The 22,753-nt window shown below is 35.8% G+C and overlaps 1 protein-coding gene across 3 annotated transcripts in view; it reads left to right on the top strand.

Moving 5' to 3' along the window:
• Macrod2 (mono-ADP ribosylhydrolase 2) overlaps window positions 1-22,753 on the top strand; it is a 2,075,735-nt gene that overhangs the window by 1,986,895 nt on the left and 66,087 nt on the right. For 2 of the 3 annotated variants that reach the window (XM_047537628.1, XM_047537630.1), the window contains exons 15-16: window positions 9,277-9,351; window positions 9,626-9,718. In XM_047537628.1, coding sequence (XP_047393584.1) covers window positions 9,277-9,351; window positions 9,626-9,718 — 168 coding nt within the window. The remainder of the gene's footprint in view (window positions 1-9,276; window positions 9,352-9,625; window positions 9,719-22,753) is intronic. The other variant, XM_047537632.1, reaches the window with a different exon arrangement.

Below are 22,753 nucleotides of genomic sequence, written 5' to 3' on the forward strand. Positions count from 1 at the left end.
TTGGGTTTGTGTCCGTGTCCTCTATTCTGTACCATTGATCCACCTTTCTATTTTGGTACCAATACCATGCCGTTTTTGTTACTATTGCTTTGTAGTAGAGTTGAAGATCTGGTATTGCGATACCCCCTGCTTCACTCTTTCTGCCAAGGATTGCTTTAGCTATTCTGGGTTTTTTATTCTTCCAGATGAATTTCATAATTGCTTGCTCTATTTCTGTAAGGTACATCATTGGGATTTTAATTGGAATTGCATTGAATCTGTATAGCACTTTAGGTAGTATGGCCATTTTGACAATATTAATTCTGCCTATCCAAGAACATGGGAGATCTTTCCATCTTCTAAGGTTTTCTTTAATTTCTTTCTTTAGTGTTCTGTAGTTCTCATTGTAGAGGTCTTTCACCTCTTTTGTGAGATTGATTCCCAAATACTTTATTTTTTTCGGAGCTATTGTGAATGGGGTAGTTTTCCTAATTTCTCTTTCTGAAGATTCATCGCTTATATATAAAAATGCCTTAGATTTATGTGCATTGATCTTATATCCCGCTCCTTTACTGGATTCACTTATGAGATCTAAAAGTTTTCTGGTGGAATTTCCTGGTTCCTCTAAGTATACCATCATATCATCAGCAAATAGGGATAGTTTGAGTTCTTCTTTTCCTATTCGTATCCCTTTAATTTCTTTGGTCTGTCTAATTACTCTGGCTAGAGTTTCAAGGACGATATTGAATAGAAATGGTGAAAGAGGGCATCCCTGCCTTGTTCCAGTTTTTAGAGGGAATGCTTTCAGTTTTTCACCATTTAGAATGATATTAGCCATGGGTTTAGCGTAGATGGCCTTTACAATGTTAAGAAATGTTCCCACTATCCCTATTTTTTCTAGTGTTTTGAGCATGAAGGGGTGCTGTATTTTATCAAATGCTTTTTCTGCATCTATTGAAATAATCATGTGATTCTTGACTTTAAGTCTATTGATATGGTGAATGACATTTATTGATTTCCTGATGTTGAACCAACCTTGCATCCCTGGGATGAAACCCACTTGATCATGGTGCACTATCTTTTTAATATGTTTTTGTATGTGATTTGCTAAAATTTTGTTTAGAATTTTTGCGTCGATGTTCATTAAGGATATTGGTCTGAAATTTTCTTTCCTTGATGTGTCTCTGTCTGGTTTAGGAATCAGGTAATATTGGCTTCATAGAATGAGTTTGGGAGAGTTCCCTCCTCTTCTATTTTCTGGAATACTTTGAGAAGTATTGGAATGAGTTCTTCTTTAAAAGTTTTGTAGAACTCGGCTGAGAACCCATCTGGTCCTGGACTTTTCTTTGTTGGAAGGCTTTTGATGACTTCTTCTATTTCATTACTTGAAATTGGTCTATTTAAATTGTGTATGTCCTCCTCGTTCAGTTTAGGCAATTCATATGTCTCTAGAAACCTGTTGATGTCTTCGAAATTTTCTATTTTGTTGGAGTATAGATTTTCAAAATAGCTTCTAATTATGTTTTGTATTTCAGTCGTGTCTGTTGTGATATTTCCTTGTTCATTCCGAATTTTAGTGATTTGGGTTTTCTCTCGTCTTCTCTTTGTTAGTGTGGCTAAAGGTTTATCAATTTTGTTTATTTTTTCGAAGAACCAACTATTTATTTTGTCAATTTTTTGTATTGTTTCTTTCGTTTCAATTTCGTTGATTTCAGCTCTCAGTTTAACTATTTCCTGTCTTCTACTACTTTTGGTGTTGGTCTGTTCTTCTTTTTCTAGGGCTTTGAGCTGTAGTGTTAGGTCATTTATTTTTTGAGTTTTACTTCTTTTATTAAATGCGCTCCATGAAATAAATCTTCCTCCAAGTACTGCTTTCATAGTGTCCCAGAGATTTTGATATGATGTTTCTTTGTTCTCGTTTACCTCTAAGAATTTTTTAATTTCCTTCCTAATATCTTCTGTTATCCATTCATCATATAGTAGCATATTGTTTAATCTCCAGGTGTTGGAGTAGTTTCTGTTTTTTACTCTTTCATTAATTTGTAACTTCAATCCATTATGATCTGATAGAATACAAGGTAGTGTCTCTATCTTCTTGTATTTGCTGACATTAGCTTTGTGGCATAATATATGGTCTATTTTAGAGAAGGATCCATGTGCTGCTGAGAAGAAAGTGTATTCGCTCTTGGTTGGATGGTATATTCTATAAATGTCTGTTAAGTCTAAATTATTGATTGTGTTATTGAGATCTATGGTTTCTTTGTTCAATTTTTGTTTGGAAGATCTGTCCAGTGGTGAAAGAGGCGTGTTAAAATCACCTAGTATTATTGTGTTATGGTCTATTTGGCTTCTAAAATTGAGAAGGATTTGTTTCACATACATGGATGAGCCACTGTTTGGGGCATAGATGTTTATGATTGTTATATCTTGCTGATTTATGCTTCCCTTAAGCAGAATGAAATGTCCTTCTTTATCCCTTCTAACTAACATTGGCTTGAAGTCCACATTATCTGAAATGAGGATGGATACTCCAGCCTTTTTGCTGAGCCCATGTGCATGGTATGTTTTTCCCCATCCTTTCACCTTTAGTCTATGGGTATCTCTTTCTATGAGGTGAGTCTCTTGCAGGCAACATATTGTTGGATCTTTCTTTTTAATCCAATCTGCCAGTCTATGTCTTTTGATTGATGAATTCAGGCCATTAACATTCAGGGTTATTATTGAGATATGATTTGTATTCCCAGTCATTTGGTTCATATTTAAAATTTTTGACACATCTTGGTTCCTCCTTTATTTGACAGTTCCTTTAGGATAATTCCTCCCTTTGCTGATTTGCTTCTTTGTTTTTTATCTCTTCCTCATGAAATATTTTGCTGAGAATGTTCTGTAATGCTGGCTTTCTTTTTGTAAATTCTTTTAGCTTTTGTTTATCATGGAATGATCTTATTTCATCGTCAAATTTGAAGGTAAGTTTTGCTGGGTATAAGATTCTTGGTTGGCATCCATTTTCTTTCAGAGCTTGAAAAATGTTGTTCCAGGCCCTTCTAGCCTTTAGGGTCTGGATTGAAAAATCTGCTGATATCCGTATTGGCTTCCCCCTGAATGTAATTTGGTTCTTTTCTCTCACAGCCTTTAAAATTCTGTCTTTATTTTGTATGTTAGGTATTTTCATTATAATGTGCCTTGGTGTGGGTCTGTTGTAATTTTGTGTATTTGGAGTCCTATAAGCCTCTTGGACTTGATCTTCCATTTCATTCTTCAGATTTGGGAAATTTTCTGATATTATTTCTTCAAATAGATTGTTCATTCCTTTGGTTTGTTTCTCTAAGCCTTCCTCAATCCCAATAATTCTCAAATTTGGCCTTTTCATGATATCCCATAGTTCTTGGAGATTCTGTTCATGATTTCTCACCATCTTCTCTGTTTGTTCAACTTTGTTTTTGAGGTTAAATATTTTGTCTTCAATATCTGAAGTTCTGTCTTCCAGCTGTTCTATCCTATTGGTTATGCTTTCTATGGAGTTCTTAATTTGGTTTATTGTTTCCTTCATTTCAAGGATTTCTGTTTGGTTTTTTTTCAATATCTCTAACTCTTTATTGAAATGATCTTTTGCTTCCTGAATTTGCTCTGTTAACTGTCGATTGGTGCGATCGTTCAATGCCTGCATTTGCTCTTTCATCTCATCGTTTGCTTCCCTAATCATTTTAATTATGTACATTCTGAACTCCCTTTCTGTCATTTCTTCTGCCATGCTGTCGTTGGATTTTATTGATGTAACATCTAGATTTGTTTGGGGCATTTTCTTCCCTTGTTTTCTCATATTGTTCAGGGATCAGTGGGTCATTAAGATGTTGCAGATTTCCTCTATTAACTTATAATGTCCCTGAAGATTGCTAGTATATCCCCTCTTATCCTTCAGTAGCCTGAAGTCTTGGAGGAGGTTGATAATGCAGAGCTCCACGAAGAAGCTGCCTCTCTAGGTGTGGTAACCCTCAGGTGGCGTATATTCCCTGCTAGTGGGCAGAGGTGCCTCCACTTGTTGACCAATGGTCATCCAATGGGGAACTAGACTGTGGGCTGAGGCAAGGCCTGTTTGTGCCTATGTCTCTGGCTTTACCGTCCCTGTGGGAAAACCTCCCCCGGCCGGGAAGAGTCACTCGGTGGGGACGTCTCGCTGGTCAGTTGCCCTCCTAGAGGTTCCCCTCAATCTACAACTACCACCTGGGCTGGGCTGTCTTCCTCTGCAACGTTCCCAGGGGCCCGGACCTACGTCCTGGGCCTGGGAGCCTCACCCTTCACAGGCGAGTCTCCTTAGGCTGCCTCTCCCAGAGAATCTGCCCGCCGCCCTGGAAACTTCGCTCCACCCCTAGGCGTGTTTCTGTGCAGCTCTTCCAGCAAGAAGCCACCTAGCTCCTGGGACCCTGCTCTGCACCAATCGCCTGGCTATGCAGCCCCTCCCCTGAGCCACCACCTGGAGCCCCGTACAATAGCTCCGAGACCCAGAGACCCGCCACACACCTCCTCCTCCGGACAGCCGCCCGGTTTCCGACACAGTCACTAGGAGTCCAAACAACTCACTTCAGGTCTCCTCCTCCCGCCAACCACCCGTAGCCCTAGGCAGTCACTCCAAGTCCAAGTGACCCGCCCTGTTCCTCCTCCTCCTCCTTGGGGTAGCCCCCCGGGTGTTCAGGAGCGGTGGCTCCGAGACCAGGTGACTCACCACGCTCCTCCTCCAGGCAGGCCACCGGTGTTCAGGAGCGGTAGCTTTTAGTCCAATCAACTCACCACTCGCCTCCTCCTCTGGCAACCGCCTGTGGTTCTGATGCAGTCACTCCCAGGCTAAGCGTCCCACCGCTCTCCTCCTCCAGGCAGGCCACCAGTGTTCTGGAGCAGCTGCTCCAAGTTCAAACAGCTCGTCACGCAGCTCCTCCTCCGGCAACCGCCCGCGACTCTGATGCAGTCACTCCCAGGTCAAGTAACACGCCGCGCTCCTCCTCCTCCTCCGGGCAACCTCCCGGCACTCAGGAGCGCTCGCTCTGAGTTCAAACAGTTCACCACGCAGCTCCTCCTCTGGCAACCGCCTGTGGTTCTGATGCAGTCACTCCCAGACCAAGCGTCCCGCCGGGCCTCTCCTCCTCCTCCGGGCAACCCCCCAGTGTTCAGAAGCGGTTGTTCTGGGTCCAAACAGCTCGCCACGCAGCTCCTCCCCAGGCAGCCGCCTGGAGCCCCAGTGGTTGCTCGAGTCCAAGCGCTATGCTGAGCCGCCTCCTCTACGATGATCCCAGTTGTCCGTGTTTACCGCTCCAGCGGGGGGAGGGGCGTCTCGCCGAGCAACTCCACTTCACAAATTCCCTGCGTTCCGGGGCTACCGTCCCATCCGGGACGCCTCCCCAACAGGAGAGACTCACCCGGCAGCTTTGAGTTGGTCCCAAGTCTCTCACTATCTCCTCTTTTGAATCTTGCGTCGTGGAGCAGCGTGAAATGCAGCCGACCTCTAGTCCGCCATCTTGGCCCGCCCCGTTCATCCTCTTTTATAACATCCACTATAGATGTTAATACTATCATTACACTTTTAGGTTTGTAGATATTTTTTCTTATTGTCTCACTCAATTTCCTTTTCATCAGTTCCTCTTTTCATTTCCTCATTCATTATTCCTTATATTTCGTTTCGAACATTTTCTGCACTTTTGTTTTTCTGAACACATATTTTATAGAAGTATTTTTTCATAACATAATTCTCTCACATTATGTTTCAATTTTTAAACACCCTTTGTGGATAACTGGAAATAGCTATCCTGGTAAAATGTTTCTCAGGAGACGAATTAAAAATATGCCCTTTATTTCCAATGTGATTTATAATAGGATCTTTCCTTCTATCCAGCCATTCTGGTGTCTATCTAGCATTAATTTAGAGAAGATCTGGAGTTCAAAACCTGAGGCTCTATTTTTTTTTTTATCATAAATGAGGTTGATGTCCTCTCCTCTCATTTCTTGAGGTTGATTTTTAGAATTTTACATTTATCCTTATCAAATTTTATCTTATTTCACTTATTGAGTGTTTCAGTCTTGATTCTTCTTAGTTCCCCGTCATACTATAATCTTATAGAAGTGATTTTACCAAAAAGTTGGAACCCTGTTTTACATCTTCTTAGAAGAAACTCATTCAACATTTAATGCCTGTGAATTGCAGCTATATACTTTTTGAGGATAAGCAGTCTATTTATTTAGAATCCACTCCTAGCACCTAACATGGCTAGCATTTAATGAGACTCCATACATGGTTGAGTTTATTAGTTTTATATCACTGTGACCAAAATACCTAATGTAACCAAAATTCATTTCCTACTACTTAACAGTTTCACTTCTGGGTTCATGCTCAAGTGAAATAAATATATATGTGCAACAGAGGACGAATGTTTTTTAGCAGTGTTATTCATAATAGTCCCAAACCAAAAAGTGTTTAGATTAATATGGCATAATATATTCAGGCAGTGGAATAATATATGTCAATGAAAAAGAATGACTACTTTATGCATGCAGCAACTGGGATTAATCTCATAGACAGCAGGTCTTGAAAAAAAATAAGATGCAAAATAGCATTTGTTCTGTTTATATGAAAAAAAAAAAACAGACAAAACTGTACTTCTTGGGGTGGCATCAACAGGAAGAAGTCACAAGTGCTAGTGTTCTTCATTTGGGTGATAATCACTCATAAGGATACATGTGTGTATGTGTGTAAGGAGTCATTAATCTTACACTTAATTTTTGTATATTTTACTAAATACAAGGTAGACCTTAATTTATAAACTTAAAATGCAAACAGATTTTTTCCAGGCAAAACAAAAAGAAAAGGGGTATTAGTGGTGAGGTAGACCTAGCAATGGAAAGCAGAATGAGGGTCACAATACCTACCTTACCAGGACAATGTGATAATTAAGGATAATAGATATGAAGCACCTAGGCAAAGTCTGGTATTTCTTATGGAATCAATAACAGGCAGATACACTTATATCCCATAGACCATTGCTTCTCAAACTTTAGCATGCATACAAATCTATGGAGATCTCATAAAAATGTAGGCTCTGATTCTGCAGGACTGGAGTGAGGTCCGAAATTCTGCATTTTTAAAAAGTTTCTAGATCATTCCATTCCCACTTTCCCACAGATCATAATTTGAGTAGCAATGGAAGGAATGGGAAATTATCAGCAGGGGAAAGGTCTTGATCAAATTCATGTGTTAAAAGATCATTCTGCTATTGATTCACAAAATGGATTATAAGAGAATAAAATGAAAGATTCAAAAGATGCATAAAGATGTTCCTTATTGAGAAAAGGGAACAGAGGAATGAAATGTGGGAAAAGAAACATTTTGCAGAATTATCAGTGCTTGGAATTTCATTGAAATTTAGCTAGGAGTAATGAAAGAAAGTTATTAAAGACAGCTTGAGGTTTTTATCTTCAGTGATCAGATATGTAAATGTGCTTTAGTTTTAATTATTTTATCAAAGCCTTTTGACAACAATTGAGCTCAGGAGGAATGGATGTCATAAAAAAAAAAAAGACTTTTTCCCATTGGGGTCACATTAACAGAGAATGAATCAAGGGAAAGTAATATAGAGGGAAGTTTAAAGATAGTTGTATCAAAGGGGAAGATAAAGGACCAGGGGCTGTATATATCAGCATTACTACAGTACCAAATAAGCCCCAAAGTTTCATTGGACAACAGGATGTGTTGTATTTATGCCTGGCCCTGTTTTTCTCTTCTATACATATGTATTTTCATTCTAGGATCTAGGCTGATAGAGCATGCTTTGTTAGGAGCAAAAAAAAAAAAAAAAAAAAAAAAAAAAAAATGAGAGGAAACATGCAATGGATCTTAAGCCTCTGCTTGGATGTAGTATATAGCATGTGTCTTCCAGTGGCATTTTCTAGACCAAGTCACATGAACAAGCCTGATGTCAACGGGAGTGGCAACATATGCTTGACCCAGAGAGGCCTATACAGTCACATGGTACCAGTTAGGAAAATGTAATTCTCTTATAGGAAGAAGGACTAGTTGAAACAATAATACTGTCTACCCCAGGGATGTACCCAAGTAAACTGCCCAAGCTTCTATGTGCCCCTTTTTGTTCCTATCACCAATTTTAGCTCTGGATTTTTTTTTTTTTAATTCGACAATTGAATATCCTCAACACAAAATATTTCATTAATGTGAAGCAAAATGGACACATTTCTATTTCCTCTGTTAAAGAGCATTTAAATGTTTCAAACTCTGAAGGGGAGGAAAGTGAGAGCAGCCAGGAGAAGTGGAAGAAAAACCAATGCTAGATAATCAGCCTTGAAGTAATTAAGAGTTGACTGAATTCTCTTCTGATCTTTCTGATATCCAATTAAGAGAATAGTTGAACTGTTCTGCCATCTTATCCCTGTGTGCTCCCATTACTCAAGTTTTTTAATATTCTGTTGGTTAAAAAAAAGACCAACGGAGCATTGATCAAAGGGGAAGATAAAAGGATGAGGGGCTGTATATATCAGCACTTCTACAGTACCAAATAAGCCCCAAAGTTTCACTGGACAACAGGGTGTGCAATGGAAGGAATGGGAAATTATCAGCAGGGTAAAGTTTTGATCAAATTGCAAGTGATGTTTGATTTGTTGGAATCCTCCGTAGGGAAAATATTTGTTTCTCAAAAGGCAATTAAATGTATTTAACTCATATAATCCAGAAATTATATTAAAATTTCAAAACTGGTGGTGCTCTACTATAATCACAGTGACTCGAGAAGCTGAGGCAGGAGGATTACAAGATCTAGACCAGCCTGGGCAATTTAGCAACACCCTGCCTCAAAATTAAAAAGAGAAGGAACTAGGGATATAGCTCAGTCGTAAAGCTACTACTGGATGCAATTCCCAGTAAACACCGCCCCCCACCAAATCCTTTTTTCACAATTTCCAGATTATGTCCACTCATGTCTTGTATGTTAATGAGCTAAATACTATAGTATTGAGCTCCAAACAGAATGAAGATGTTTTTGTTATTCATTTAGATTCAATTTAAAACTCCAGTACTGAGATCTGTAATTATAACAATCAAAGAGGAGACTTGTGGGCCCAAATTATCTCATAAAAATGGATATAAATTTCATCATCTGAAAAGTGCTATTGTTGTTGCCCTCTGTTTCAGTTCAAAACTGTTCTGTATCTCTCCATGCATGATTGAAACATTTTCAAACCAGGGATAAAGCTATGGTCATGCATATCACATTTCTTTTATTTTTCAATCACTGTTCTTAACAGGAGAAGAGAATGATTCAACAAAGAATGAAACAAAAATTGAGACAGAGTCCCAGAGCTCATATATGGAAACAGAAGGTACTGAAACCAGAATATATTGTTATCCGAGAATGAGATGAAGCTGTGAACCATGACATCTATCTATCTATATATATAAAGTGTGTGTGAGTGGCGTGCATGGGTGTGTGAGGCAACGAATCCTGGAGGGTCACCACAGTATTCTGGTTTATGTGCTTCTTGAAACTTAGAGGAATGAAAAAGAACTTTAAACTTTCTAAGCTGTAGTCGCTCTGTTTTGTCAATGATTCGAACAGCAACATCCCTTAGTCTCCATCTGCCTCTTTCTATTTAGAGCTTTCATCAAACCAAGAAGATGCCACGATTGTGGAGCAGCCAGAAGTGATTCCACTGACAGAGGACCAAGAAGAAGAGGAAGGTGGAAAAGGTAGGACTGCTCTTAAATCAACCCATCAAGAGTAGAGAGTTTCTTTGGATCCCTGCCTAGAACTCAGCTATCAAAGTTATCCTCATGCAGTCGCAGTCCATAAAGGGGGGAAATGAACATTCCTTTAACCCTGAACCTTCTTTGGAAACTAGAATAAAACCTATGGGTAGCAAACAAAGATACTTGTAATAGCCTTTTGTTTTTCCCTTTCCAAATGGAATGAAGATGTTTTTGTTATTCACTTAGGTTCAATTTAAATTTTTAAAACTATAGTATTGAGAAGATCTGTAAGAAATTAAAATTACACATCACAGGGAAAACTCCTAGAAAATCTGATGACTTCAAAAAAATAAATTAACTTTTTGTATTGATTTCATTCTGTCTTCCTTTGCATGGTAGTGATTAAAGAAGCAATTTGTGTAAAATATACTCATCATCATATGAACCTTCTAAATTGCAAGCTTCTCCTGCTAATCTTAGGATACAATAATATTGAATACTGTTTTTAAAAATGAGTGAGGTTATGATTTCTGAAGATTAATGAGGAATGAACACTTTATAAATATTAAAGTAGTATTTGGGGCAATAAGTCAATATATTAGAGTGAAAATAGAAATCTTTTATAAAAGTCTTAAAAAAAAAACTATTGTCAAAGAAGTTTGGTATTTATTGAGAAACTTAAAGAACCCAACTTTCAAAAATAAAGTAATCTCTTCAAAAAGCTCATGAAATAATTTGTCTGCTGCACTATATCTTAAATCATATGGCTCTTAAATAGGTATTTGCAAAGTAGTTGCAGGGTGATAACTTAATAGACCTTGTTTATAGAACAGTGTGATCAATTTTGCTTCCAAATTAAAACACAGACATGATCTCAATTGTAAAATCAGGTCAACAGCAACTACAGCTTCCAAATTATGAACAATTCTTGGCAGGGGCACTGACACAGTTTAATTACTAAACTAAGTTAGTGATTGTCACACTTATCAAAATTTTTCCACTGTATTTATATCACAATATTCTTCCACATCTGTGTCTCTACTAACATTTTCTCCATTGCTAATCCTAGTGCAGGCTCTTGAAACCATGTTCCTGGTAGGTCAAATGAATGGTATATTTGAAGTATTCTATGCCTGACAATGATGAAAGAAAATTGATGCAACCTTTACTCAGATTCAGATACTTGATATTGTTCCCATCAATTCCAATCCTAAAATGAAAATACACAATGTGTGCCCATTTGCTTAATTTTTTATTGCAAAAATTATTTGCTTTGTATATCGCACCTGAAGAAATGCAAACGGGTTAAAGAACATCAAACAATGGGTACATTTTCCTCTTTTTAACTTGCAAACATATAAAAGAAGCATATAAAACATATAAAAAAACAGCTTACATTTAGTTCCCTCCCAGGAAACATTTCCCTAATTACTGAAGAGTTAAATACCTGTTTTACCTCTCTTCCTTGTAAGGTATGCCAGTCCTCTTCTGTAAATGGTGGAATGGCAAGGTCAAAATCTACTACTATTTTTGTAGTGACCTTGAAGTTGAATTTCTTTATTAAAATCTGATTTTTCATTCTAAAAAGCAATACTAGTTGACTTGTGTTAACCATGTTTTCCTTTCCTGTCTTTATCATACTTACACAGTATACTTGGTACAGCCTTAAATATTTATGCTATTTCAATTTGAAATAACTTTAAATGTATCACCTTTGTCATTTTATGCTTTGCATCAAAGTAAGAATTAAGAGCTATTTTGGTGCATTTAAGAAAAGTACTTGTCTTATTCCCTTTTCTGGTGCTAATAACACAGAGACTGGTTTAAGTTATAAAGAAAAGAGGTTTATCTTGGTTCATGTTTCTGGAGGTACAATGTCAAGGGCCCCCATCTAGTCATGGCCTTCTTGCTGGCAGAGTTTTAGGGTGGCACAGGACATCACGTGACAAAAGACAGAAAGCATGCAGGTGTTTGTGTATGTCTATCTGGTCTTTCTCCCTTTCTAAAAATAAAGTGACAGGATTCAATCATGAGGGCTCGACTGTAACAATCTTATATGATCCTAATCACTTCCCAAGGGTCCCACTTCTAAACTCCATGATCAGATTAAACTTCTGCCCATTTAATGCCTCATGATGGAGATTAAATGTCTGATATGAAGCCACATGGGACATTCAAAGCAGATCCAAACTAAAGCAGTAGCCAAAGGAAAGGAGGACAGTGTAGATTCATGGTGCCCTGTAGTAGTCCTTCTACCAATGACAAGTGAGGCGACCTTGAGTCATTTATTTCACTTAATCTTTCAAGTTCCTCATCAGTAAGATAGCGATGACAAAAGCAGCTGTCACATATAATTGTGGTGAAAATTCAACTAGTAAAATAACATGTAAAACAATTATAACAATACCTGGCACATAGAAATCATTCCATATTTATTATTTAATATAATTTGATAGTGATGACAAAGTCAAAAGAATCCACACCAAGTTGTCCTTAACTATTTGAATCCATAAAAACTTCACATAGTTTACCTTATCCTTCAACAACAAATGGTACTTCACTTTTGACTGACAGTACCATCTCATGCAGGAAGTTTTGATATGACTATAAACTCTATATTATTACATATTTTTTCTATAAAAGAGAGCAAATAATGGGAGGTAGAGTTTAAGGCAGTTCTCTCATTTATAAATTTCTTTCTTTTTCAAGATCTCAATCTTCTGTTTAAGAAATGATAATAAAACCATAATTTCTATTTGTAAAGATGTCATTGAGCTATCAGTGAATTCACAAAAGAAGCATAGTAAATAAATTCAAAGAAATCAAATTTATTTTGCTTTCTTTGACTCATATAAAGAGTCTTTTTCAAAAGCATTTTGAGTCCATAGCCCCAGGTCCTGTGTATATTTGCAAAGTAGTCTCTTAATGGAAAGCCACACATATGTATTAAGAATTATCATAAACAATAAAATTACTATTCTATTACATTTGTAGAAATATTTTTATACCTGTACAACTATTGGTTCTCTTTTAATATGAGAATCTTTCTAAGGAGAGAGGAAGTGGTTTCTTTAAAAAAAATTCCAGACTAGGAAAAATATATAACTTCTTTCTCTCATTTTGCAGCATTTTATAAGATTAGAAAATGTAGATAATCTTCAGGACACATCTTCTATGGCTCCCAGGTGTATAAGCACAGATGTTGCAACATTAAGTTTTGAAGTTAGCTCTACCAAAATATGGATTTTGAAAAGAAGGAAAAATATTCAGCAGAAGTTCACGCTGATAAAATTACACAATAGCACAATGGACACATCCCTGGGAGACCTAAAATACAAAAATTTCAACTGGCATAAAACGAGGCTTCACATATGGCAGCTTTTCTCATAGAGTCACATTACCTCTTCCTAAATGAGTCCAGTTTTATGCTTCCCAGCAGGATCTGTAATACATATAAATCCAGCAGAATAACATCATTTAGGTTAATAACCAGACAGGAAAGAAGTATGGGAGATCTTCTCTAAAAGGAGTCTCATGTTTTAGTATAAAATCTATCTACCTATCTATCTATCTATCTATCTATCTATCTATCTATCTATCCAGTTAGCATTCAAATGATTTTCATAACATTTTTATTTTTAGTTGAATTTAGAAATTTTGACATGGAATGTCAACTGTATAAACATTGCATCATTATTATATAACAACATTTCCATTTATGTTTTCTTATGAACATACATTTGGCTTTTGCTCCACCTGTTACATGGAATGCATATGTTAATGCCCATTTATTTTTTGTCTATCAGTAAGTATGACATGGAACTGTAATACTTTATCTATTTATCTAAGGTTGACCAAAATATCGATGGAGATTTAAGATATATTATGATCTAAGGTTTTCTTGGAAAAAGATGCATCTAGACAGGGATGTGAGTAAAAAGTTAAATGCAAGCCAGTGACAAGTATAAATCATCATGTCGTTAGGCTTATGTTTTGGCAATTTACCAGCATAACCATTGGACCAAGTATACAAAGAGCCATGACTTTTAGCCCTGGCTGTGTGATTGCTGGCAATTCTTTAACCTCTAAGAACACAAATTTGTACCCGATTTGTGTACAATGAATCAAAATACAGTCTGTAAAAATAAAAAATATTTTAATAAAAAAATGAACCCCAGTGTCTAGGGTAGTAATGAGAGGCAGAAACTCAATAATGTAGTTATGAAATTCTCTAATTTTGTAAGTTTGCTCAAAAGGCAACTCTGAAGAATCACATTCTTGATTAAACAAGAATGATAACGTGGAAACCAAGGGTTAGGGTTATTAATACACTAAGAGTTGAAGTCTCGGGTTTTCTCCAGTTTCATTTGTGACATTCTATAAAGTGCAGAGGTGCCTTAGACCAGGAAAAAGGTAGCTAGATTAACCATATTTTATATAAGGAATGACTTACCCATAATTGATTAGCTAATTATCCCATGAAGATACTTAAAGGGGAAGATACCTTTGAGCTTAAATTAGGTTTATACACAAAATCTTCTTGGACCCAGACTAGATTCCCATGATCATCTTTTTTAGTTCACATGGAAACCATCTTCCCTCTTACCTCCTCTGGCTGCTATTTTATTTTTCAGTGAATTCATGGTGTGTGAACCTCTTCCTCTTCTCCTACCAATTAAATCTGTTAGGGAATTTATCTTGTCTACAAAGCACCACTATACAGTCCTAGGTGTTTTCCATTATTGACGGGATTCCTACATCACTGACAAGACTTTGAAAAGCAGCCTCTGCCCAGTAATGCAGTCATATAGAGGACCAATAATATTTGGGCTTTCATATCTAGCTCATGCTCATTGCTGCAGAGAATCGTAGTGTTTAGCCATATGCTCCATTCATGCAAAACATTATACAAATTTGAATAATAAACTCTGCTCAGAACTGGGCTTGATTTCTATCACCATCTTGCATCCTGAGTAATAAATTAACTTAACAGAACTTTCCATCTTCAGAAAAATCTTTGTATCATCCATCTTTCCAAAGGAAATCAACTTTGGAAATACTGCATTTTTCACATTAGTAGCACTATTATTTGGTTTCCCAGGGCAGTTTCACTTTCAAATGATTTTCTTCTGGTCTTCTTTCCTAATCACATTTTGTAACTGGAATTTGTCAACTACAATATTTTTTTAAGGTATAAGTTAAATTTAAAAGGTGGGTCCCTGTTTGGGCTTTGTGAATATTTTAAAGTGTTTAATGGAATTCCCTATATTGGTTAAATACATGGAACATAAAAATTACTAAATTTTAAACTAAATTGTTTAAATTTTCTACACATCTTATGTATATGTAATATAGGTAGATGTAGAACCTGTTTATTCAAATTATACTGTATAAAATAAGAAGTGAAATAGATACAGTGTTTAAATTATTTCAACACGATTTTTAGATTTATTTATTTATTGTAGTACTAGGGGTTGTGGATTGAACCCAGGGGTACTTTACCATTGAGTTATATCCTTAGCCACATGCCCATCCCCCTTCCCCCTTTTTCTTCCCCCTTAATTTTGAGACAGTATCTCACTGAATTGCCCAGGCTGTCCTTGAACTTGCAATCTTGTGTCAGCCTCCAGGTAGCTGGAATGATGATAGACATGTGCCACAGTGCCTGCTAAATTTATATTTAGAATATTAATCTTCTTCATGTTTCACCCTCAAACAAATATGCAACTGACCTACAAAGTTAACAGAGTAATACTGATTCATATAGTATGTATGTGTATATACATATATATTTATAGACATATATAAATTTAGGCTACATGAATAAAGTTCACTTGTAGCTACCCACAAGAAAGTTATTCAGCCCCCTTGAATTTGTCCAAATCCTCCAGCTTGCTCTGACCATCTTATCTTTTTAAGATCGAGAAAAGATATTGCCCTGAACCGCCATCTTACATGTTAGAACAAATCAATAGTCCTCTTCCATATCTGAGAATTCTTTGGCATAAAGTCCATTCTTCCAATCCTGAGCTCCAGGTTCCTGCCTCTGCTGACTTCTCACTTTGGCGTCCCCATTTCCTTTTCATACAAGTCTCTAGTCCTCATTTGGCCTCCCACTCAGATACTCTCACCCACTTGGACACCTAGCATCCCTTACTCCCTGAAGTACCACACATTCAAGGATGTGCATGAGCTTAAGTGAATGTTAAGATCGAAGCTTGTAATTAATTATTAGTCCACCCCATCTGGAGACTTTTCAGAGATCATTTCTTCTAATAACTCTCTAGTATCTAGCTACATCCTGAATCCTCTCTTTCAACTTTCTCCCCTCTCTAATCCCCCCAGATTCCGGTTGAACTTCATTTCATGTCTGGATCAGTCTGGTCATGTCCTGAGGTATATGATTTTACAGTTATGTGTCTTATCAAAGTAATTTACAAAATCCAAAAGATCTGTCCCTTAATGTGTAATTCTGACTCCAAATGCTGAACATTTTATTCCTCTCTGAAACACTAAACTTCTGCAACTCTGTCCAGAGGACCTGAATTCTTATCACAACTAATGAAAACAATAACTTTTACTTGCATCCAAACATAAAATTACTTTATATATACTAAATTTCACATTGTAGAAAGTTAAAATTAACTTCCTCTAAAGATAATATCACTATTAATGTTTGGTGACTTGTTCATTATATTGATTTTTTTCCCTCCAACATTATAAAGTACTAAATTGCAATTTTCAGAGAGATAAAATCATGACTGTCATACAAAGATGAAATGAATATATGTAAAAGATTTTATTTAAATCATTCATTAATTAGGAAACCAGGAAGATATTAAAATTAGTTCAAGATAATATTTGAAGTATATATATATATATATATATGTATGTATATAAAATACACTATTTACTTGTGGATATACACATGGATTCTGGATATATATGTAGTACATATTTAATTGGGCATTCTGAATATATCCATTCAAATACTCACAATTCGGGAGCACCAAAATTTTCAGAACTGGTTTTTATCACACAGGACAATAAAATGTATCCTTTCTTTCTACCAGACAAAATTCATCTTCATTGCTCTGAAGAAATCTCACTTTCTTTTTTTTACAAGTTTTCTGCAAGTTAAGTTCTCCCTCTATAGATGCATGAAACAGTCTAGTGAATAGCAAGAATAATATACTCTTGTAGGATCAGATGATCCCAGATAGAATGATGGACAATACCCAGCATTCCATTGAAATGACACCCAGGTATCTCTTTTTTCTATTGTCAAATCTTAGGCAATTTTTCTTAACAGTATACTGAAGGTAAAATTGACATTTTTACCCTTTTATCCACCTCACTGTATTCATTGTTAACTATTTGACACATTTAACTGGCTGTGTTAAAATACCAAGATAATATTGGGGTAGGGCAGGAGCCTCCAGTTATACCCAAGATTAGTGTTTACTTGCTATCATTTTGTGCAAACAACTGCTCTTCTATGTCTATTTTAAGCTATGCTATATTCATTTTCCTGTACCCATACATGCACCACACACTGTTATACTGCACACTATTGGAGATGTAGATGCACTTCTAAGATACATCAATTGTAAGATGTACCATTGTTTATGAATTATTGCTTAAAAAATATCAGGAATTGAAGTAGAATCACCAATGTACTGTTTCTATGAGTTTGAATTTTTTAGATTGAACCCAAGATCATACATTATTAATCTTTCTCCATGTGCCTTATTTCACTCAGCTTTATAAACTCAAGATTTATCAATCTTATCACAAATAGCAGGATTCCCTTCTTCATTATAGTTTAATGATATGCTGTATGTGTATATTCTATAATGTTTATTGTATACCACATCTTCTCTATTCATTTTTCCACTAATAGACATGTGGATGGTTTCCATGTCTTAGCTATTATGAATGATACTGCAATGAACATGGAAGTACAGTTATCAAGTTCTTGATTTACTTTTCTTTGGAAACATGCCCAGAAGTGGGATTGATAGATCATATGGTATCTCCGTTTTTAATTTTTTGAGGACACTCGATGCTATTTTCCATAATGGTTGTACTAATTTACTTTTACTTTCCTACCAACACTGTGTAAGGAGTCCCTTCTCTTCACACTAACCCTTGTTAGCTCATGTCATCTTCATAATAGCTATTCCTAATAACTGTAATGTCATATCTCAGTGTGGATTTGACTTGATGATTAGTGATGTTCAGCACTTTATCATGTATATCTTGGCTATTTGTATTTCTCCAAAGGAGAAATTCATTTCAGATCCCTTGCCCACTTTTTAAACCAGATAATTTATTTTACTGCTATTAAGTTGAATAAACTCCATGTGTTTTTTCTCAAATTTTTTAAAATTTTTGTTGTTCTTTTCGTCACTAGATGCACTATCCATTGTGCTACAGAATTTGTTGTTCTTTTCTACTGTTTCTGTATTCTCTCTCTATTTCATTAGAGACTAATGATCTCTGCTCTAGTCTTTATTTCTTTTTCTTTTTCTTTTTTTTGTCCTACTTTTGAACTTGGTTTGTTCTTCTTTTCTAGTTCCTTGGGGTATAAAGTTAGGTTGTTTAATATCTTTCTTTTTCCTGAATGTAGGTGCTTATAACCATACATTTCCCTCTTTATATTTTTTCTGCTGTATCCTGTGAGTTTTGGTATGTTGTGGGTTTCATGTTTGTGTCTCAAGATTTTTTTATTTCCTTTTTTATTTTTCTTTGACCTATTTGGTTGCTCAGAAGCATTTATTTAATTTCCACTTATTTTGTGAATTTTCCAAAAGTCCTCCCATTGTTTATTTCTAGTTTCATTGCATTATGATCAGAAAAGGTGTGAGGAGAGACCATACTCTACTGCCATGGGATGAAATATTCTGCATGTCAGTTTCGTCAACTTGGTCCAGGATCGTTCAAACCCATTTCCTCATTAATTTTCTTTCTTGATGTTCTAGCCATTGTTGACAGTGGGGTATTAATGTTCCCTCTTATTAGTGTATTGTTTATTTTACCTTTCAGTTCTGTTAGTACTTATTTTTACATATTTAGATGCTCTGCTGTTTGGTGCAGAACTGGTAAATATCATACAGGACAATAAAAAATTTACCATTGTTATATCTTTTTGATGAATCAATCCCTTTATGATTATATAGTGACCTTCTTTTATTGCATGACCATTTTTTAAAGTCTATTTTGTTAACATATAGCCACCCTTGCTCTCTTTTGGCAACTCAAACTGTCAAAAAAAGTCAGAGTGTTGAAGGGAAGTTCTCAAAGCAGAAGTGGGAACGTGCAAGAACTTCCTGGTATCCCAGGGAGTGTGGACCTGGAGTCTTGCAGCAGCTCAATTATAGTCATATGGTTTCATTCATTAGTTCTTGTGTTTTTCATGTTAAATCACAGACTCTACTCAGTAAGGACCATAAAATATTACATTTATTGCACTTTGCTGGCCTTTGGTATAGGACTCATATGTAATAACATGAAATTCAAATTTTAGGGCCTATAAATTAAATTTTATGAAAATATGCAAAGCCTAAAACATTTACTACCTGGCTCTTTACAGAAAAATGTTGCTGAACCCCCACCTATAACATTCAAGTACAGTCCAAATTTCCCTGAATCTGAACTTCCTCATTTTGATTCAAGAGCTCCCAAATTCTGAAGTCTTTATCAACACAGACACATATGCATGCACTTAAGATGTTGCCTTGGAAAGATAGATTTATTCCTACAATGTTACGCCCTTCTGAAAGCACACTCTGTTTGCATCACTCCCTAAACTGATAGATTGGAAGAAAATAGCTTCCTCATTAGTCAGCCTTGTGAAAAGAGTCCCAAAGCAACCTGTCTTGGGTCTCAAGCATTCCAAGCCATAGTGGAATTAGGTGACCCCCTACAACTGTACTCAGAAGTCTACTCTCTTACATTGACTAGGCTTTATTATCTTGCCAGCCTAATTTTACTTGGCTCTTTCTCTCTTAGAAATAAAATTTTAAGTTTTATTTGAACACCTTTTCTTTTCTTTGGCCACTGTACATAAAAGGGAGTTAGTTCCATCTACTTCCCAGTAATCTGATCTTGGCTTTTTTTTTTTTTTTAAGTGTACTACAAGTAAGACTTTCTGACTGCAAACTAGAGATCCTAATAATAATTATTTGTAGAGAAAGACCATTTAAGGGATAGAATTAACAAATGCACTTCGAATCTATAATGTACGTGGGCTAGGCAAGTAGAGATTGGAGTAATATGGATATGTAAATATGTTTATTTGTACATTTTTTGTAAAGAACAAAATACTGTATACTCCAAATTTAACTTGTACATGTATATAGTTTAAAAAGGATAACCTTAAATGCAGACATTGACTAGAGTAGAAGCTCAACATTTATTTAAAATAGATTCAAATAAAATAAAGCTATTTTATTGAAAGTAAATATTTAAAGTAAATAAATAGCCACAAAACTTAGGTCATATATTTTGGCTGGGATATTTATTGCATGTGGATTTAGGTTTGACCATTCCATTTGACTCATCAGATGCAGGCCCTTCCAAACTACTTATTATACCAAGGGTACAACCCACTCTGATTTGGATTTCAAGTGTAAATGCTCCTTTTCTCTCTGCTTCAGAAAGAAACTCAATTTCTTTTCATTACTCTTTATACATCAGGTGCCTTCATTTCAGCACAGTATGTAAAGAGCAGGTGGTATAGGGAGTACTTTGAATGTTAATTATTTTTTTCATTTATTTCACTGTGAGGATTTACCTTTCAATTTGTTTTTATAATCAAGATGGAAACAATTAGGGAACTTGCTGCTCAAATGTTTCACTACATTTATTTTATGACATCTGCTGCAATGATCTTAAAAAAAAAGAAAAAGGAATGTAAGCATTTTAACAATAGCAAAAGGTTTGGGTTGATTGTATGTGATTTCTTTATTTCATTGTTAATCTTCAAGGGAAATTCTGAAATTCAATCAGTCATGTTTCTAACCCATAAATATTCTATTGTTAGAATTTACACTTTTAATATTAAAAGCACTTCAGTTCATTTCTTAGAGATGTTGTCATAGTTTATTTGCCTTGGTTTTAATTGAAACTACTTTTAAAAACTACAGTGAAATAGGAAAGAAAAGGGAAAAAACCTAGATGTTTCAATTCCCACCCCTTTCATTTGGTGGTGCTAGGAATTGAACCTAGGGCCTCACCAATATGTCTTTTTAAGGACTTTTCAAAGAAGAATGTTCTTTCTTATTTATCATATTATTTCCTTAAATATTAATCAAAATTTACTTCCCCTGTTCTTCATGTTTCATATACATATAAATCATAGCACACAAATATTCAGGATTACAATGTACATGGTTCATAATATATTAAGATATGGACTTATAATTTCAAGTAAGGGAGTACTTTTCAAAATTAATGTAGACAATATTTCCAATTGTGTTATCTTACTCTTGTCTTTCCCATTATAAAATATTACAGAAAATCTTAGGCAATCAGAAAATATAACTTGCATAAAATCTAATAATTAGGATAAAAACTAGACTGAATATATAATGTAAAGTTTGTGTCTCTATGAGTATATGAATATGCATATTTCATATCTCCAAACCCTTAAAGTGATAGTAAGTAGACCTTAAGTTACCTCTGACAACACAGGAAGGTATCAAGAGGATATCTTACTGTTTTATCACAAATGATAAGAAATAAAAATTTCAGTCCAGACATCAAATATGCGATAGAAGGTTGTCATTGTCTTCTAATTATCTAAAGTAGGCTGAATAATGGTTCTCCAAAGGTATTAACATCCTAATTCTTGAAAGCTGTGAATATATTTCATGTTGTATTTGCAGACGTGATTAAATTAGGGCTCTTCAGAGAATTCTGAAGTGTCCAGGTGGGCCCAATGTAATCACACATGTGTCTATGAGAGAGAGAGAGAAGCAGGAGAGTCAGACAGGGACCAAGGTGTATTGATGGAAGCAGAGGCAGGAGAGAGATTGACATTTGAAAATGCTATGCTCCTAGCTTTGAAGTTGGAAGAATGAAATCATGTGACAAAGAATACAGGAGCCTTCTAGAAACTGGAACAGGTAAGGATATGGATTCTTCTCTAGAGCACCAAGACAAAAGGCAACTCAGCTGACATCTAGATTTGTGCCCACCAAGACCCGTTTCAGACTTCTGGCCTCCAGAACTGAAGGATAACTTTGTGTTACGTTAAGTCATTAAATCTGTGGTAATTTACAGCAGCAAAAAGAAACTTATATATTACCTCTACCTGTGGTTCCTCCTGGATAAAAATCTACACTTGTTTCAATAGGTTCCTGAGGCACGTTTTACTTGGGAATTACCATAAAATTAGCCCAGTTAGGCAATATTTTTGTTATGACATCCGTTTGTAATGTCAGTCCCTGTTGGTCACACATTTGGAATTTAGCTCCAGTAAATTATTTACTGTGAACTTAGTAAATGTCAGTAGAATACTTATGCATCTAGGAGGTGAGAAGAAAATAAAGGTATTAGGGAAATGAAGGAAGGGAGGAGAAATGAAGAAATGATAGGAAGAAAGAGAGAGCAGGAGAAAGATGGAAAGAAAAATGGTTTCCATTTTCTATTCTGGAGCAAATAATAAAATATCAAAGTAATACTTTTGAAAATAAAGAAGCTATAACTTAATATCTAGCAAACTTTCCAATTTGGCTCTCCCTGCCAAAAATGGGAGTTAGGGAAGTTGATCCTAAGAGCCTTCTAGTAGTTATGGCTAAACTAACCACAAACATAGGCGTGCACAAGAGTAAGTATTCTAAATATCGATTCTTGTTGCCCACCCCCAGAGATTGATAGAGTTGGCTTTGGTGGGCTTGGGAATCTGTTTTAAAAAGCTCTAGGCTGACAGTAAAACCACTGTTGTTGATCATGTTTGGAATAGCACCATCACTCCTAGTATTTTGCATCTAAACTCAGGGCATTCCTCCTTAGATTTTCTTACTACCC

This window comes from Sciurus carolinensis, chromosome 2 (assembly GCF_902686445.1).
Source record: "Sciurus carolinensis chromosome 2, mSciCar1.2, whole genome shotgun sequence".
NCBI classification, from domain to species: Eukaryota; Metazoa; Chordata; class Mammalia; order Rodentia; family Sciuridae; genus Sciurus; species Sciurus carolinensis.